The sequence below is a fragment of the Sceloporus occidentalis genome, unplaced genomic scaffold (genome assembly GCF_023333645.1).
Source record: "Sceloporus occidentalis isolate IW3139 unplaced genomic scaffold, rSceOcc1.0.p SCAF_3, whole genome shotgun sequence".
In the NCBI taxonomy this organism is placed as follows: Eukaryota; Metazoa; Chordata; class Lepidosauria; order Squamata; family Phrynosomatidae; genus Sceloporus; species Sceloporus occidentalis.
In genome coordinates this window covers 195939975-195958499 of record NW_028316983.1, presented here as the reverse complement: position 1 = coordinate 195958499, position 18525 = coordinate 195939975, and the positions used below count along the sequence as shown (strand labels likewise).

The following is an 18525-nucleotide window of genomic DNA, read 5'->3' as shown; positions in this document are numbered from 1 at the left end:
AGGTAGTTTTGCTGTCATATTTAAGATGCTGAGGACCTTACAGCTTCCTACAGGGTTAAGGCAAAAGACCCCAAACCCTGTCTACCCCTGGTTTGAAGTTGGTATCACTTTGTTTGCATAATCAAATATTCAATTTTAAAGATAAATTAAAACATCACTGTATTTTTTTCAGGTCAGTATGATGGTAAGGGAAAGCCATTGCCAGAATACCATGCAAAAATTTCTGGATTTGATGAGCGGGTATGTTAATGTATAAATATATAGGAAATGTGCTGTTAGTGCTGTTTCAGAAAATTGATGTATGTAAGAACATCCAACATTCTCTCCAGATCATAGAATCATAGAGTTGGAAGAGACCACAAGGGCCATCCAGTCCAACCCCCTGCCATGCAGGAACTCTCAATCAAAGCATCCCTGACAGATGGCCATCCAGCCTCTGCTTAAAGACCTGCAAAGAAGGTCTGTTTCACATCACTATGGCATACTAGTACAAGTAACTTCTAAATCTGAAAAGTAATGTTTGAATTTAGCAAAAGCATTTACATTTCTATGCCACTTACCAGTGAACTCAGCACTCTCTAAGCAGTTTACACTCTGTAAGCCATTGCCCCCAACAAGCTGGGTACTCATTTTACCGACCTACAAAAGGATGGGAGGCTGAGTCAGCCTTGGAGCCCTGGGATTGAACTCACAACGTTGTGGCTGCAGTACCAGCATTTGACCACTTCACCACCAGTGCTCCCTATACTTCATATATGGTGCCTGTGAGCAAATATATCAGTTTGGGTGAAATTATAGAGAACTGGAATTTGTTTGTTTTTTTTTTGCATCCCACATTACATAGAATATAGGAGATTTTTTTCCCCCACCAATAACTATATTGCAATGTTTTCTTGTCCTCTTGTCCTTGAATTTCCCCCCCTTTTCCTCATGTTTTCCAAGATCAAAGTAATGGCATCCATCCGGAAACCAACACGTATAATTATCAGAGGCAGTGATGAACAGGAATATCCCTTTCTTGTGAAAGGAGGAGAAGATCTCCGGCAAGACCAGCGCATTGAGCAGCTCTTTGATGTTATGAATACTATCCTTTCACGGAATGCTGCCTGCAGCCAGAGAAATATGCAGTTGAAAACTTACCAAGTTATACCAATGACCACCAGGTGTGCATTTACCCCAGTCTTTATTACATAAATTAATAGGTAGTGTGTCAGATACAGGATATACAATCGATCCTCCCTATCCACGGGTTCTTTATCCATGGATTCAAGCATCCACAATTTGAAAATATTTCAAAAAATACTTAAATTCCAAAAAGCAAACCTTGATTTTGCCTTTTTATATAAGGAACACCATTTTACTATGCCATGTATATAGTGGGACTTGAGCATCCACAGATTTTGGTATCTACAGAGGTTCCTGATACCAAACCCTGGCAAATACCAAGGCCCCACTGTACATCATGTAAGCACATGTTGGAAGAATCTGTAATGATGTTACTGAGCACCAAAAATAACAAACTTCTTAATTACTTACTATATGCAATAAAGCAATGGTTCTCAAACTCTGTTCTCCAGGTGTGTGGGACTTCAACTCCTTGAATCACTGTCCGGGACTTCTTGGAGATGAAGTCTGAAACATCCGGAAGACCAGAATTTGAATGCTATTACAATAAAGATTGTTTTAGAACAAGTGTGGCCTCCTCAAGCTTCATGTAGCTCCCCAGTGCTGTTTATGTGGTGCCCAAAGTCAAACTTTTTTGCATTTTTTTCTTTTTTTGCCCCAAAATGTCCTCTAGAGGCATTCCTACAACCCTGGGTTAAATTAGGTCAAGGGAGAGACCTTTTTTGGGAAGAACTGGAAGTGACTTCCTCTCACTTTTTGTTTACAGAAGGCCTCTTCTGGTCATAATATGGCCCAGGAAGCCCCCAAAACACTGTGAAAATGACCTCAATGTCCCCTAAAGGGCATGGTAGCGGGGAAGTTGTTTATTTTCTGGAAGTGTATGTGGCAGTGCTTCTTCAGGACTCCTGAGGGCTTAATATGTCTCCCTACTCTTCTACAGTCAGCCACCTTTGTTTTAGAACTACCTAAAACATTACAGCAAATACTGGGTTAAATCCAATAACTTCACTGAAATCAGTGGAATTTTCATCAACTGTCACTAACGACTTTTGTAGATCTTTTGGATAACGTTGGATTTAATCCACTGTTCCTTTAGTATATCCTATTTCTTCTTGGACAGTAAGAATTTGAAACCTGTAAACCAAACCGGGGTGTTCTGTAAGTGTTCACTGCAAATTTACTATTTTTCTCCTTGGTTTTAAAGATGTAAGGCAGACTTTCAAGCAAAAAAAAGCAAAACAGCAGTTCTGTCCTTCAAGCTGTTCCATATTCCAGCTTCTACCTATTTTCTGCACATGGCTTGGTTCAGAGCACCAGCCTCCTTAAATATTTAGTAAAAAAGGAATCAATATATGCATCACAGATACTAAGGAAGATGTAGTATCAACTATTTGATAATATAGTGATGCATAATACCCCCTTAAACAATTAATAGGTAGGCAGATACATAGATGTGTATTCTTATATCTATCTTGCAGTTACTTGAATGAAGCAGGAATGTTTCAAACTGTACCTCTTGCTCACCTTTTTGTGTATATGACATTTTAATAGTCCCGAGCAAACAACCAAAAAGGTATCTTCCAACTCTCTTCTGTTTCTGGACATTTTACCCCTTTGGCATTTTATCTTTTTGCTTATATACAGTTTGGCATCCTTTCTTACAGAATAGGACTGATTGAGTGGCTTGAGAATACTTGTACTTTAAAGGAGTTCCTTATGAACAGCATGTCTGAACAGGAAAAACATGATTATAACAGGTAATGGTGTATAATTCTGTACTGGGTTATTTAATGATGTTTGTTGGAGATATGTAAAGTTCTGTACCAGTCAATTAACAATGCTTACAGTAGTAATATCTATTGGAACCTTTGGCATTAATCTTCAGAAGTCAAAGTACTTCCTGGCCTAGATTAATAATTGGCAGATGTCTGTTTAATGAGTGCTATTTTACCTCTGACACACATTCTGTGCCTACTTATGTAAACATAGAGCTTGCTCTCTATCACCCATGGCTGCTTCTTCATCACCATTTTCTTATCAACAGATTACTTTTTACAAGCAAGGAATATATTCATTTTAGCTTGACTAAGCAGAAAGTGAACTTCAGTCAGAATGGAGAGCAGTATAGATGCCTATTCAGCATTGCATTAGAAGCAGTAGAAATGAGCTAGAATTCTTGTGGTGAAAATCTGAGGAATTCCTGGGTTGAAAATCACTCTTATGTCACTATGCCAGAGAAAAATCTAAGACACTTTTCATCATGGGAATAATTTGTACTGTCACAAACAAATACTATAATCTGTAAAATGGCCTCCAGAGATGTTGTACGCCTGTAGCTTTGTGTGGGTACTGGATTCAAGAAATCTCTTTTTGCTTACATCTTTGTGCCTACCTTTGTGAGTTAGGCATTACTTAGCTTTTCTCCATAAAGAATCCCTGGCAGCTCCACCAGTGTTCAAGTTGAATTTGTAAAGCAGTGCCAGTATTTGAGCCCTGTGTTGTTCTTTTTAAAAATTACTTTAACATTTAATTAGTACTACCTACTTTGTGTCTTTCACTTTGCATAAGGATGCATAATATAATCTGACATTTCCTTCTAAGAAGTTTGGTCATTAAGAAACAGATTCTGTTTTCCCCTAAGGATGTACATACAATTTTATTAGTAAATACTACTACTACTTGTTGTTGTTGTTGTTATTATTATTATTATTATTATTATTATTATATCTTTCCCTCCTCTCATCAAGGCTTGAGACAGAGTACAACAGACTTAATTAATTGTTAATAAAAATAATGGTCAGTGAGCATTCTAAGAGATGTAATAACCATGTAAAGTAAAAAAATGATTCATCTTTAAAAAATTAGTTTCTCAGTGAAATGATTTGAGTATTTTCTGTTGCATAAAAGTTAGCATTTTAAAGATGTGGTTATTGAATGAACTAAATTATTTATTTATTTATTCATTTGCTGTATTTATACCCCGCTCTTCAGCCCTGAAGGCTCTCAGAGTGGCTTACAGATAGTTATTCAGATGGTTCCCTGCCCTCAGGCTCACAATCTAAAAAGACATGACACAAAAGGAGAAAGGAATGGTGGTGGGCAAGGGGATCAAGTCCAGTGGTTTTTCTCTCCTTCTGAGGCCTGGACCATGGCAGATGGACTGGAAGGAGGGCCCTTCTTCTTGCTCTGGCTAGCCCTGATGGAGTTAGGCCTGCCTTTTCACTCCCTCCCAGGCCGATGATGACTGAAGGCATGGAGAGAGGGCTCTTCTTCATGCTAGGCCTGATGGAGTTGGCCTGTCTTTTTACTCCCAGGCTGAATATTTTCAGTGAGTGTCATGATTTAGAGTTTTTCTCACCAAGGATGAAACTAACCATGCCTCTGTGTTCCATGCCAAAAGAATGAGTTCACAATTCTGTTCTTGCTGGGAAAAGACAGAATGAAAATGATAAAGCTTGCTTAGTATGGGATATTGCAAGAACCTGCATTAATAGTAGTCTATTCAAATAGGAATTTTCTCTTCATTGAGTCTCATTTTAAGATGATGCTTGAAAAAGAGCATCTTCCCAGAGTGTACCATGAGAGATTATTTGATACAGTAATTGTTTTTCTACAAAGGTTGTATATTCACATTGACATAGCATGCCAGAGATCCATGATATTGCTGACTTACTTAGAGGAGCACTTACAAAGAGACCAGCTAAGCAATGCTTGGGGCTTTGCTTCAGGGTTCATCGTATGGTGCAAATCCGAATGATTTTCCTGTTCTGATTTCTTGGGAAACAAAACAAACCAGCAGCAGTATAGTCTGGTTCACACAATAAACTACAAGTCATAGAGCAAAGCTTAGTCATATATAGTTGCTGTGGCTGCAAACAAGAGTGATTGGACTGTTCACTAGCTGTATAGGTTCCTGCAAGCCTCTTTCATAATGCTTCATGGAAACCAGGCCATAGTGTCTTCATCCTAAAAAGTCAGAAAGTCAGGTCATAACTTTCTGGTGATGCAGATGTAAATTGCTTGGTGACTACGTGTGTGTGTTTTTCCTTTGCCAGCCCTAAAGGTCCTCGTACTGATTATAATGACTGGCTGACTAAGATGGGGAATACAACTACAATTGCACGCTATATAACAATGTACAAGTAAGCCTTCGAAATAACTACCAATATTTTCTGTTCTGTTTTCTGTTTTCCCACCAGCTCCAGGTGGCTGGAAGATTCTGGTTGTGCTACTCTCTTGTCACTCACAACAGATACTATTCTATCTTGGACAAATCATAAGTCAGAACCCAGTATTACCCTCTGTTTTTAGAAGCAGCAGTTCTGCACTGATTTGTGCATGGAGGCATGCACATGTGCATGTGCACATACATGCATCAACAAGAAGCTGCCATTTCTTTTGAGAATCAACCATTTCCCTCAAGACAAGGATGATAAAGTCTTCTAGGGAGGGATGATGGGAAGCCATAGTGTTAATCCCTGGTATTCAGAAGCATGGTACCAAGAGTGCCTAAGGGGTTGATGACTCATCTCTCAAACTAGGGAAATTCATTTCAAGGCCAGTTTGTACCACTTTAAGAGCAGGTATAAATCTGACTTGCATTAAAGAGGATCACATAAAAAGTGAAACACTGAGGTAGATTGTGGGATGTACCCAAATTCTAAACTGTTTTGCAATGCAATTAATCAGTCTTCTACATAAGTAGCAGAAGTTCCCTAATATGAGGCCTGCTGCTGAAATGTTCAGTCAACCATGCAGGAGTTTGCTGATTTTACTTGTAAATAGGCTTGTTCTACTGATATAGCCACAATAGAGTGGAGAAAGAAAACACAGAAGCATTTAAGAAGGATATTTAATATCAGTGCAAATAGTTGTTTCTGTTTGGTTCCTGATTCTTACTAGAATTTAGTTTGTAATTATCAGTGTTTTGCTTATTTCCAGAAGAGCTAGTCGTACAGAAACAGTAATGTCTTTCCAGTCCCGAGAAAACCATGTTCCTAAAGACTTGCTAAGGTGAGTGTTTTTTTACATTGCTTTGGGCTTTGAAAAAATAGTAATGATTCACTTCACGATACCTAATGATTGCCTACAAAACTTCTCATGTAGCCAAGAACCATAGCTCCTTCACTGCCTCACATTTACCTCCTTTTTCACTGTTTATGCTTGCACAGGCAGAGCCCTTCGTAGGTCAAACTGTACTGCTGTACAGTTTGTCCTCTCACTCATCATCTTCTTAGGCCTATTAGCATGTACCATGAAGGTTGAGGATGAGAGGCATTTTCTTTGGACTGAATTTCCAATGTGGTGATTTCCTTATTTTTAAATGTATTTTTTAAAACTTGACTGTACTGTTGATATTAGGGAGCAAGATGCAGTTCCTGGGACACACTTTAGCCATTTCTAATATATGTATATTTTGCCTTCCTCTAGGAGAGCCTTTGTTAAGATGAGTACAACTCCAGAGGCTTTGCTTTCTCTGCGATCCCATTTTGCTAGCTCTCATGCATTGATGTGCATCAGCCACTGGATTCTTGGCATTGGAGATAGACACTTATCCAATTTTATGATCAACATGGAAACAGGTGGCATGGTGGGAATAGACTTTGGACATGCGTTTGGTTCAGCTACACAGGTATTCTCCCCTATTATTGTTTCTCTAATGATTATGTGATACAGATTTAGTTATCAGTGAGCAAGATTTTATTAGTATAGATGAATTTTAAAAAAAATGAAAATGTATCTTATAAATAAGGTATAACTTCATGTAATAGAAAACAAAAGATAAAAATAAAGTGTAATAAGTATTCCAATATCCTGTCAACCATAGAACCTGTAAAAAGCACAGTATCAAAATAAATACAACAGGGTTAGGGAACATGTTGCCTTTCAGATTTTGCCCTGCAAAGCCCATCATTATTCACTAATGGCTTTGCTGGCTTGGACTGGTTAGCGTTGAAGTCCAACAGTGTTTGGAGGGTCAGATATTATCAGATCTAAATTAAACTGTGATGATGATTGAAGTTAGTGAATAAGGTCATAAGTCTCTAATGTAACAACAAAACAGAAACAGAATTTGATTAAAACATGGAAAAGGAATTTTAAAGTTTTTTTTTTTTTTAAACAAGAGCAAAAAGCTAAGAAAAGCCTGGAACTGTCCTAAATGCCTTCAAGGAAAGGCAGGATAAATGAAAATAAATGAATAAATATTTAATAGTGGATTCATTAAAAGCTGTACTCGTTTGATATGTTGACTGGCATCCAGTTCAGCATTTATAAAATCATAAAATGGATTTATGATGTCATAGCTGCTGGGGACTCACATTTATGGTCATGAGTGACTGAATGAGAACCCAGAAAATATCAGCAACCAACTGAAGTGTTTCAAAGGCACTACAGATAGGGGCACTGGAGAATGTCTGCTGTGTTTTCCTAGTCATGGGATTCATTGAGACAAGCAGTTGTGACGGGACCCTAGGGTCTGTCTCCAGCTGCTGTTTCTCGACATGCCTTATAACTGGGAGAGTGCTGCAGATATTCCCTAACCCCCTGTTCTGCAGTGCCTAGGAAATGATTTGGTCAGGCCCCTGTCAGGCTGCAAAGGTAGGTTTTGTGGTGATGGCATCATATGTACATAGGTACAATGATGGAGGTCCATCATCATAGTTACACAGGTCATTCAGGATCTTGGCTTTATCTTGAAATTTGGTTATAAATGTAACTTTTCTGTGTAGGACAGAATTAAAATAAAAATGGACAAGTTTGCTCTATGGGTTTTCCCAGTAATCATTATTTTTCATTTTTCTTACACGTAGTTCCTGCTAGTACCAGAGTTGATGCCTTTCCGTTTGACTCGCCAGTTCATTAATTTAATGTTGCCCATGAAAGAATCCGGCCTTATTTACAATGTGATGATGCATTCCTTAAGAGCCTATCGAGCAGATCAAGATGTCCTTATTAATACTATGGATGTATTTGTGAAGGAACCTTCCTTGGATTGGAAAGTAGGTTATCTTTTTGTTAATTCCGATTTATATGAAGAAAACATTGCATACAATCCTGTAAGAAAGATAAAATTTCTGCATGAGCTGTAAAATTCCTATTTAGTAATTAGTGAATATACAGTGCGCCCGCATTATACGTGGGCACGCTATACTCAGCTTTGAGTGTACATGCTCAAGCTGTGGGGAGCACGCGGGGCGCAAGGGGTGGTGCATCCCATTCAGATGAATGGAGCGTGCGTTCATGGCACCCCGTGCGCTCCCACTCCGCTGCATACACGAGCCTCATTCAAATGAATGGGGCTCCAGCATAGGTGGAATTCGCCTTATGTGGGGGGGGGGGTCCGGAATGGATCCCCCACGTAAGGCGAATTTCCACTGTACTTGCCACTTCCCAATCTAATGAGCTTTTGGCGGTGAGGTTTTGCCTTAAACTTGCATATAAGAGGGAGAAGAAATGGAGAAGAGATGACAGCAATGGTTGGTGGGAGAATGTCTGTTCATGGGAGTAGAAATAGATTTTGGAAAATGGAAGAAAGGTTAGGTTGTAGATTAGTATTGTGGAGAAGAAAGGGGATTTGGAATTTCAAAAGATGGGAATTGTCTGGAATGTAAAGTGAGAAGATACAATCAAAAGAAGGGGAAGAAGAATTGCCCCACTTTCTGTTGATTTGGGGCAAGAGGGGTGGAGGATGCACTGCATAAGCACATGCTAAAAGACTGGGTGCTGGTTTTTACAGCATTTTTAAGGCTTTTAAGCCTTTTAAATAAATACTTGCTTTTCAGGATCATATGCATTGTATTTAAATGTTTAGAAAACAGTATAATGTCAACTTTGCAACACAGGAACTAATGAAACGTGTGTTTATTGTATGCCAGCCTGGTAGGATCAACAATTCAGATCACATGTGAGTTGCTCATGCCCCAACTCCTTCCCAGAAACTGGAACAACACTGGTATGGGAAGAAACCATGAGTAGGGCGCCTCCCACATGGCCTAAATCTTCCAGCATTGCAAGAGGAGTATGGGAAAAGAAAACATTAACATTGCCATGTTCTAAAGCGTACATTCAAAAGGCGTCAAAAGTAGACAAGTCTAATATATCTGTTTTGATTTGATATCATCAATTGATACCTATTTTATACTAAAATAAATATAAAGGAAAATACTTTTTTTAAATTGACTTTTGAGCTACGTTAATACCATTTATCAGCATTAGTATAATTATTAGTTGAGTGAATTAATAGAACAACATGACATTCAATAGTGAAAAATCCAAATAACAGTATATATATATACATCTTTTTTTAAGCAGCTTTATAAAGATCCACAGTGTTCTGTATAAGTATTAAGTCCTCTGCCTTTTCCACGTATTGTGTTACAATCTGGAATTTAAATTTTTTTTAAATGACCGTGTTAGTAAGGTATACACAAGATACTCAACAGTGGGAAGATACACAACTTTTTATTACTTTACTAAACACATTACCAGGCATTTGTATTCACCCGACTTGCTGTAAAATGTCTAAAAAAGCTCCTTTACAACCTACTATCTCCAGTTGTTACCTAAATAGATGAATAGAGTACAGTTACATCCAGTCCAATTGCTACATGATCTCAAATTAAACATATCACCAATTTTATTAGAGAACATATCTACACAAAAACACTATGAAGATCAAGGAGCAATCAAAAGCAAGTCCTGGACAAAGTTGTGCAGAAGCACCAACCAGGATTGGGCTATTAAGAAATAATAACTCTCATCTGAAGTACTGTTAAATCTGTTATTGCAAAAAGAAAATAATATGGATCAAAAGTAACTCGGTCCAGGTCTATACCACCCAGAATACTCCAGGCTGCACCCAAAATATTCTGGCCTGAAGGTGCCTTAATTCTCCACATTTCCTCCTTATTTCGGACCAACCCTGAGCATGTCCCTCTGTGCCGCTTGCCGCCACAGGTTGCTCCCTCTGAGGTTGAAAAGAAGGTACCCACCATTGCTCACTTGGCTGGGTGCTTCATTGTGACCTCAGAGGGAGTGACTCACAGCAATTGTAGTGGCGCCTGGAGGCATAGCAGGACACTGTGAAACAGCCACCTGGTGGCTCTCCAGATTGCTCTGGATTTTCCTGGAAAATCCAGAATGAAAAGTAAGTCTTTTTGAACCTGTTTAATATGAAAGTGGCTTCATGTTGTGAAGACAGTCCATAGTTGGATCATGACTTTGGCCCTGCATCCAGGTGATAGTGAGAGTGGGGAGAGGGGACCAGTTTAAATAATCCATATAGACATACCCAAAGTCTCAGAAAAGCCCTGCACCACAATCCAGTGATGGGGTAAGGGTATTAGTCAAAGAACAAGCTAAGAGTCCAGTGGAAACTCTGAAGGAGCTAGAGAGATCTACAGGTGAGATGGGAGAAACCATTCATGGGACAACTATTACCCAGACACTCCACAAAACTGGGCTTTATGGAAAAGTGGTGAGAAGAAAGCCATTGGTGAAACTAACTTATATCAAAGCCTACTTGACTTTGCAAAAAGGCATGGAGGAAACACAGCAAACGTTCTCAGATCTAATGTTGTACAAACTGAACTCTTTGGTCTTCCCAAAAAACACTGTGTGGCAAAGCCAACAGTCCTCATTGTCATGAGAACACCTTTTCTGGGGTGAAGTGTGATGGAGGTAACAGCAGCATATTGTGAAGCTGCTTTTCCTTAGCAGGGACTAGGAAACTGGATAAGACAGAGGACAAAATGAATGGAACTAAATACAGAGCAATTCTAGAGGAAAACCTGTTTCAGTCTCCCAGGAACTTGAGAGTGGCATGGAGGTTCATCTTCCAACAGGACAGAGGTCCTAAACAGACAGCTGAAATAAGACTAGAGTGGTTTTAAAACAAGAATGTGGATGTCTTTGAATGGCCCAGTCAAAGCCCAAACCTCACTCTAATTGAGAAGCTGTAGCAAGTCTTCCTAGTTGCTATTCACCAACAGTTCCATCCATCCTGAAATGAGATGGTGAAAAGAACAGGCAAAAATTGCAGGATCGAGATGCATAAAGCCAGTAGAGACTTTCTCAAGAAGACTCACAATTGTAATTGCTGTCAAAGGCATTTCTACCAACTATTTACTTGGGGAGGAGAAGGGCCAGTTAATTTTTGTTTACTTAACGTTTGTGCCATGATAAAACTGTTGACACATTTATGGTCAAGTATCTTATGTACATAAAGTGGTAACAATGCCAATTAAATCTATTCAAATTCTGGTTGTAAGACAACAAAATGTGGAAGAGGGGTGAATACTTGTGTTATTATTATTAACTTTTATTTATAAAGTGCTGTAAATTTACACAGCGCTGTACATGCAATCTTTTTAATTAGACAGTTCCCTGCCCTCAGGCTTACAATCTAAAAAGACATGACACAAAAGGAGAAGGGAAAGGTGGTGGGGAAGGGGATGAGGTCCAGCAGTTCCCCTCTACCTCCAAGGCCTGGACCAAGGCAGCTGGACTGGAGGGAGGGCTTGGCTTCATAATGGATGGTTAATCTTCTACTAGGGAGGCCTGTTGGAGCTAGCCTGCCTCTCTAGTAGGATAATACATATAAAGTACATAGCAATACAGGAAATGGTTTGATAAAACAGGCACCAAAAGAACATCAAATAGCAAGCGACAATTATGCAATGCCTGGGAAAGCTTCTCTGAACAGGATGGTCTTCAACTCCGTTTTGAAGCTGGTTAAAGAAGTGGTGGCCCTTGCTCGCGGGGGAAGAAGGTTCCAGGAGTGAGGGGAAGCGAGTGAAAAGGGGCGAATCTGAGATGGGGCAGAGGAAATCCTGGGCTGGGACAGTAGACCCTGACTACCAGAATGGAGGGCCCTAGTGGGAAAGTGAGGAGAAAGAAGGTCTGATAAGTAAGGAGGGGCCAGCCCATGGAGGGCTTTAAAGCAGGAGCTTATACTGAATATGGAAAGGGAGGGGGAGCCAGTGTAGGGATGCCAACACAGGAGAGATGTGGTCAGAGCGGTGGGCAGATGTGATAATGCGTGCAGCTGGAGATGGCTGGACTGTGTAGAATTGAAAGGATGGGAGGTGGAGAAAGAGGAAGCCCAGCAGGGGGGGTTTGTGCAAGGACGTATAGGCAGAGAGCGTGGATAGGTTCTTGAATGTAATTAGTATTGCATCATATACGTTGAATTTATCAATAAAAATTAAATATCATGTATGTATGCTATTAAAAATTATGCACTATATCTAATTTGGTTGATAAATGAAGTCAGTAATGTATATTATAGAGTGAGACATCTGTCCAATAATGTACTGTATATACTCATGTATAAGTCTAGAAATTTTAGTCAAAAAATTGACCCAAAAAACCTGAGTCGACTTATCCACGGGTCAATGTAAGTGCTGCACTTTAGCTTTTATAAAAGAATGAACCATCCCTTGGTGAAAGGCAAGAGTAAAATCTGCCCTGGAAGTACTGACCCTCCTGTATTCTCTCATCCATCCAATGTTTAGTGTGAGCACAAACAGCTATGCATGCTAGAATCTTGTAAATTCTTTGGCATTGTTCTCTTTTCCTTCATCCTTTAGATACTTTTTTATATGCCCCTAGGTCTTACCCTCGACGTATCCCTGGGTCATATCAAAATCCATAATTCTGGCCCCCAAACCTGCCCTCTACTTATGCATGAGGTCGACTTATAGTCGAGTATATACGTTATATTATAGAGATTCAGGCTTGTATTTTGTGGTTTATGTGTGATATTTTCTCTCATTAGAATTTTGAACTAAAACAGTTGAAAAAAGGGGGCACATGGACTAAGGAAATAAACGTGAATGAGGAGAACTGGTATCCTCTACAAAAAATAAATTTTGCCAGAAGGAAGTTAGCAGGTGCCAACCCTGCTGTGATCACTAGGTAAATATTTCTAATATGAACTTAGAAATTTCCAACATGCAGATTTGTTTTAATGAATGTAAAAGGATATAGCGAGTACCTGAAAACAAGGATTTTTTTCTAGCTCAGGATGAATTTAGAGATGGATGACTGTCTTCATAATTTCAACATGAATTAACCCAATGTCATCCATCATAAACTGAACACCATTACTTACATTTCTATTGTATATTGTCTCACATTCCCTTCAAACATGACAGTTTTTCTTACACAGAGAAACCTCCCCATTGAGTAATGAAACATTAGGTGATGAGAACCTGTACACACAACCTAATCTTGTATTACATCTGTATTCACTAACCACTGAATAAATGAAAGGATGGTAGATCACTTTGAACAATTGCACTGCAAATACTTTATGATTTGACACACCTGTCTGTTATTTGATGTCCTTAGTGATTCATATGTTTGGATAGCCAGGGAATAAAAATGGATGCACGTGGATCTGGACTTTGTGAATGTAACTTTACATCCCACTTCACAGCTATGAAGAACAAATGATCTGTAATATTTCCCAGCAAAATTTTGTCCGAAGGTGCTTGTCATGTACGGGAACACTTTAGTTCAGAAATCCAGGCTTTCAGTAGTAAAAACAGTAAAGTTTTATTCAGGAACTATAGATGTTCACCACACATGTATTGTCAAGAATAAAGAGCCAGCATTAGCAAGGTATAATTAGATCATATATACATTCAAATTTTAAGCAGGCTACATTCTAATTGGTCATGAAACCAAAACACTCTCCTTTCCCCACTGTCCCATAGATGCTCCTCCTTCCGTTCTCACACCATCCATACTCAGGAAACTGACCGTGGATCAATAGGCACAGCCTCAACTCCCTCCCCACCTACTCATTAACCACAAAAGCATGTGGTTGTAGCAATTAGCACACTACTACATGTCCCATCATTTAGCAGCAGTACTCTATAATACATTGTGAGCAAGCAAAGCTATGATAAGCAAATCCAACTTACTTAATCATGGCAGGCCTCAGCTCCTGACTTTGCTACTGGTGAGAGAATTTCAGCCCTTTTCATACATCAGAATGGTTAAAATATTATGGGAGTAGCAGTACGAATCAATGGAGCTATTAAATCATTTTGTTTTTATTTATTTTTTCTGAAAGAACAGTTTTGTGATTTGGAAGTTACTTTAAATCTTAGTTTTTAAAGTGTGAACAATGCATATTCCATCTTTTTAAAGCAAGTAATTGCTTGTGACAACAGTAACAGGTAAAATTGCAAGTGAACACCTTGTGTGCACCTCTCTACAAGGGCACTGATTTTTATGTGTGTGAACAAATTAATTTGCCATCTTTTTGTACAAAGTTAGGATGCATGTCATTGATATTTGCTAAAACTTGCTTTGTTATTTAATTAAAGAATAATTGCAGAAACCTCAACTAAAAATCCAAGTAAGGAAAATTGTATATGCTTCTATAAGGTCATGAAACCCCAGATAATTGTATTTCTGCGAAGATGTACTTATGTTTGCTATCTTTCTTTCTTTCTCTTTACAGTGATGAATTACGACTGGGGCATGAGAAATCAGTTGCCTGCAGGGATTATATATCTGTAGCAAAGGGAAGCAAAGAGTACAATATTAGAGCCAGAGAACCAGAAGATGGCCTTTCAGAAGAAACACAAGTGAAGTGCCTTATAGACCAAGCCACAGACCCAAACATCCTTGGCAGAGTTTGGGAAGGATGGGAGCCCTGGATATAATAGATTTTTAAAAAAAAATCAAAATGAAATTCATTATCAGTGCCTGTATGACTAAATTACCTGCCCTTGAAAGATGAAGTGGGGGTGAAGACAATACAGGTGGATTGTTGTTCACAGAAGAATTCTTATTTATTCATATTTTTCAAGTTGCAGTGAAGCAGCAGAATTTAGTCACAGTCTGACCATTCGTTAATTAGATCTCAGAGCTATCTATCTTATAAGATATTGTTAAAGACACATGAGCCTAGATATTTAGATCTCAGTAATTATGTTGTTATTTGCTGACATCAATGAAGGAAAGGGAAGGGGGAGAAAAAGCAAATCTGCTTCCAAAAGGCTTAGCAGAAAAAAACAGCAAAAATTAATCACAAATAATTCTAATGTATTAAAAATACTCCCCATTCTTGCTTTGCAGAGATTGTTTTATCACCTATGATGCTGGGAGCTGGGGCAGACATTACTGCTTATGCAAAATATCAAATAAGGGTTGAAATTGCCTTTCTTTTCCTCTTCTTTCCATCACAGGGGAAAAAATAGATCTAAGTTTTAACTGCTTTTACAGGAAAGGAAACACAATCATCCTTGCATATATTCTTCCAACATGACTTAACTTGTTTAATGAAATAGTTAATAGTCTGATACTTAACTTGTATTTGCTAATTACAGTCCTATGTGTATGAATTATAATCATATCTGTCATTGACTACTTTGTAAATTATGCATGTGCACACACACACACACATACATGTTACAGTTGTAAATAAATCCTAAATTTTGAGAATACTTGGGCATAATGATGAATTATCAAAAAACGTGATGTGTCACAAAGACATCTGTGTTCTGACTAGGTTTGTACCTTTAAAAGAAGTGAAGCTGGAAGAATATGACAAAATGTTCTGTCAGTAAGATACTTTGGTGTTAGATGTTCTGTTACTCCAGACTCAAATAGGTAACAGACAGATAAACTGCACCATTGTCACATCAGGGAATATTTGATAGTCACAAATGTCTATAAAATCTAGATAAATTTATTTTAGAAAAATTAATTCTGTTGATTTTCACATGACTGCTGGACATTTTGAAACTGTCAAAATCAGTGGAATTTTATTTATTTCTGTCTTTACTGGGGTTTTGTTTCAAATGTGTTAGACTGCTTTTCCTTTTGTGGCCTTTGCTGTTTGGCCTCTGTGTGTGAGAGAGAGAGAGAGTAAAGAAAGAAAGCCATAAAACAAATATTTTCAGATTTGTGCAATGTTTCTAGCAAGTACATTTTACTTTATTTGATCACATACTTTAAAGATGCATTAAGGATGTATTAATACAGAAATGCTTTTGAATAAATTTGTCCTAAGCCGTTGTTTTTTAAAAAATAATAGTTTGCTTCTACTTGTTGAAGAAAATATACAAAATAGAACTGCTCAGGTCCTTGTTCCCTTTTATATTATTATCAATAAAGACCTTGTAACTGGAGACTAATGTGGAAGTGTTTTTGTTGCATCATTTCTAAAATAATGGTACTGGAAATATAATTAGATAAGACAAAGTTGCACTGAAAGGTAAAGCAAGTGCTGCAAAGCAGACATTAGCCACAAGCGATGTATTAATTCATCCTTTTACTCCTTCACTTACAGCACTTTGACCTGTAATTCTGAAGGGTGAAATTCCAAGTTTATAATTTAACCAAGTCTTTAATTGTAATGCATGCATAGCAGCTTTTCAATAAGGAACTCTTCAGTAAGATAGTTCTGCATATCATTTCTTTAAAATGCCAAAGGTTGGTTAAAGAAACCTTGAAGACAATGAAGATCGGGTTGTCACAGTTTATATGCCCAAAGTTTACAGTACAGTTTTCCCCCTTTGTCCCATCTGCTCAGTGCTATTAGGTTTTGATATTACTCTTTTCATTCTTCCTAGTAGTGCCAGTCATATTTCTTACTAATAGCAAGCTTGTCTGGATCTTAATGTGTGAATGACACAGATACGGCTACATAAGATGGAGAACTGAGAAGGGTTGGCAAAGTATGCAAAGTGATTAGAGGTTAAAAATATAAGGAAGGGAAAAATCTGGAAACCACTCACTGAGACTACAGATTGCAGACTGACTGTTGGTGTAGGGGGAGCTAGCAAAAAACTGAGGCAGAAGGAAGGAAGTAGGATCTAGTATTCTGGAAAAGGGCATGGCTGGTCAGCTGGAATCCCAAACAGGAAAACCATACACTACATGGCAATGGAATAGTGATCCCATTTATTCTAATACCTGCATCAGTAAACAGTTTTACCCAATAGTAAGGCACTGACATATGTACTGGCGGGATTCCTTAGGGCAGGGGTTGAGAATGTGTGACTTCAGGTGGTACAGTTGTTCCTCTGTATCCACAGAGTTCCCTTTATTTATTTAGAGTAATTATACTCTGCTCTTCAGCCACAAAGACTCTCAGAACAGTTTACAGATTGTTAATTTAATAGTTCCCTGCCCTAAAAAAGACAAGCACAAAAGGAGAAAGGAATGGCAGTGGGGAAGGAGATCAAGTGCAGTTGATACTGCCTGTTCTTTTCTCCCTCCATGGCCAGGGCAATGGCACTTAAAATGAAGGGAGGGTCCTCTATTTGTTTCTGGGGCTAGGCATGGTCGTTGTGCCTGCCTCTTCTCTCCCTCCAAGGCCAAGGTGGTAGCAGTTAAGATGGAGGAAGCCCCTTTCATTTGCCTCTGGGACTAGGCATGGTGGAGCTGTGCTTCTCTCCATCTGAGGCCAGGGTGGTAGCAGTTAAGATGGGGGGGGGGGGGTTTCCTGGAACCAAATCCCAACAGAAACCAAGGGCATACTGTATTTGACTGCAAATACTATCACCTATGCAGACTGGCTAATGGGAGTTGCAGTCCATCAGCACCTGGAGAAACTATCCATGCTGTGGGGAAAATGGACACAAAAGGACTAATGCATCAAAAAAAATGGTACTAAAAGCCATTCAAGCCAAGGCGGCCATTTTACATGTGGGCACAATCTCCTCCAGTCACATTCCCAACAGATAAGCCGATCATATCTCCCCACTCATTATGTAGGGTTTTGGAGGTGGTGGTTAGTGAGCCACTTAGTTGACAAAGATTATAGGGCTAGGTTACACAAAGCACAGGGCTGCAAGCAAAAATTATGCTGTGGATTTTTGTAGCCTTCCTGTTCACACAGAACACACAACCCTCAGTGAGGCTCAAGGGTATGTATGTGGCATCTGATGGCAAAGATGGCTAATAATCTTTGGGGAAGGGCAGTTAGAGTCTACAGTCCTTATGAAAAGAGATAGAACTGCCTAATTAATGCACCAACCAGGAAGGATCCCACATGAATAACAACTCCGGCAGTGAGGACATTCACCTTGCAATCATTCCCATACTTGTCCGGAGTTGTTGAGGCATCTTTCCTGCCAGTATAAGGTTAGAAGGAATAAAACTTGTATTAAATGCAACAAATGAGAATTAGTCGTGCCGTGGATTTGAAATTGTGTAAGGTTTAATTAGTCAAGTGTTAATGTTTGGTAGTCAGTTCTGACAACAAAAGTTATCAGACTCAATCTATAGTTTCTTAATAAAGGTTTCTGAGGTTTTGTTTGTGTTTTTACTAGTGAGACTGAGTTCCTGAACTTTGGTATCCTGCTGGATTCAACAGATAATAGGTTGAAAAAACTAGTACCAGAATATCTTTATATTTCAAATCTAGCAAGA

The 18525-nt window shown here is 38.7% G+C and overlaps 1 protein-coding gene across 4 annotated transcripts in view; it reads left to right on the top strand.

Annotated features, from left to right (window-relative positions):
• The window catches only part of PRKDC (protein kinase, DNA-activated, catalytic subunit), a 139510-nt gene extending 123227 nt beyond the window's left edge, over positions 1–16283 (top strand). For 2 of the 4 annotated variants that reach the window (XM_089517274.1, XM_089517278.1), the window contains 9 exons: positions 173–240; positions 943–1163; positions 2790–2882; positions 5181–5267; positions 6067–6138; positions 6556–6757; positions 7938–8126; positions 12905–13044; positions 14603–16283. In XM_089517274.1, coding sequence (XP_089373400.1) covers positions 173–240; positions 943–1163; positions 2790–2882; positions 5181–5267; positions 6067–6138; positions 6556–6757; positions 7938–8126; positions 12905–13044; positions 14603–14807 — 1277 coding nt within the window. In that variant the 3' untranslated portion in view covers positions 14808–16283. Of the gene's footprint in view, positions 1–172; positions 241–329; positions 454–942; positions 1164–2789; positions 2883–4116; positions 4367–5180; positions 5268–6066; positions 6139–6555; positions 6758–7937; positions 8127–12904; positions 13045–14602 lie in introns of those variants that run through there. The other 2 variants (XM_089517276.1, XM_089517277.1) reach the window with 2 other exon arrangements.
• The last annotated feature ends 2242 nt before the right edge of the window (positions 16284–18525 follow it).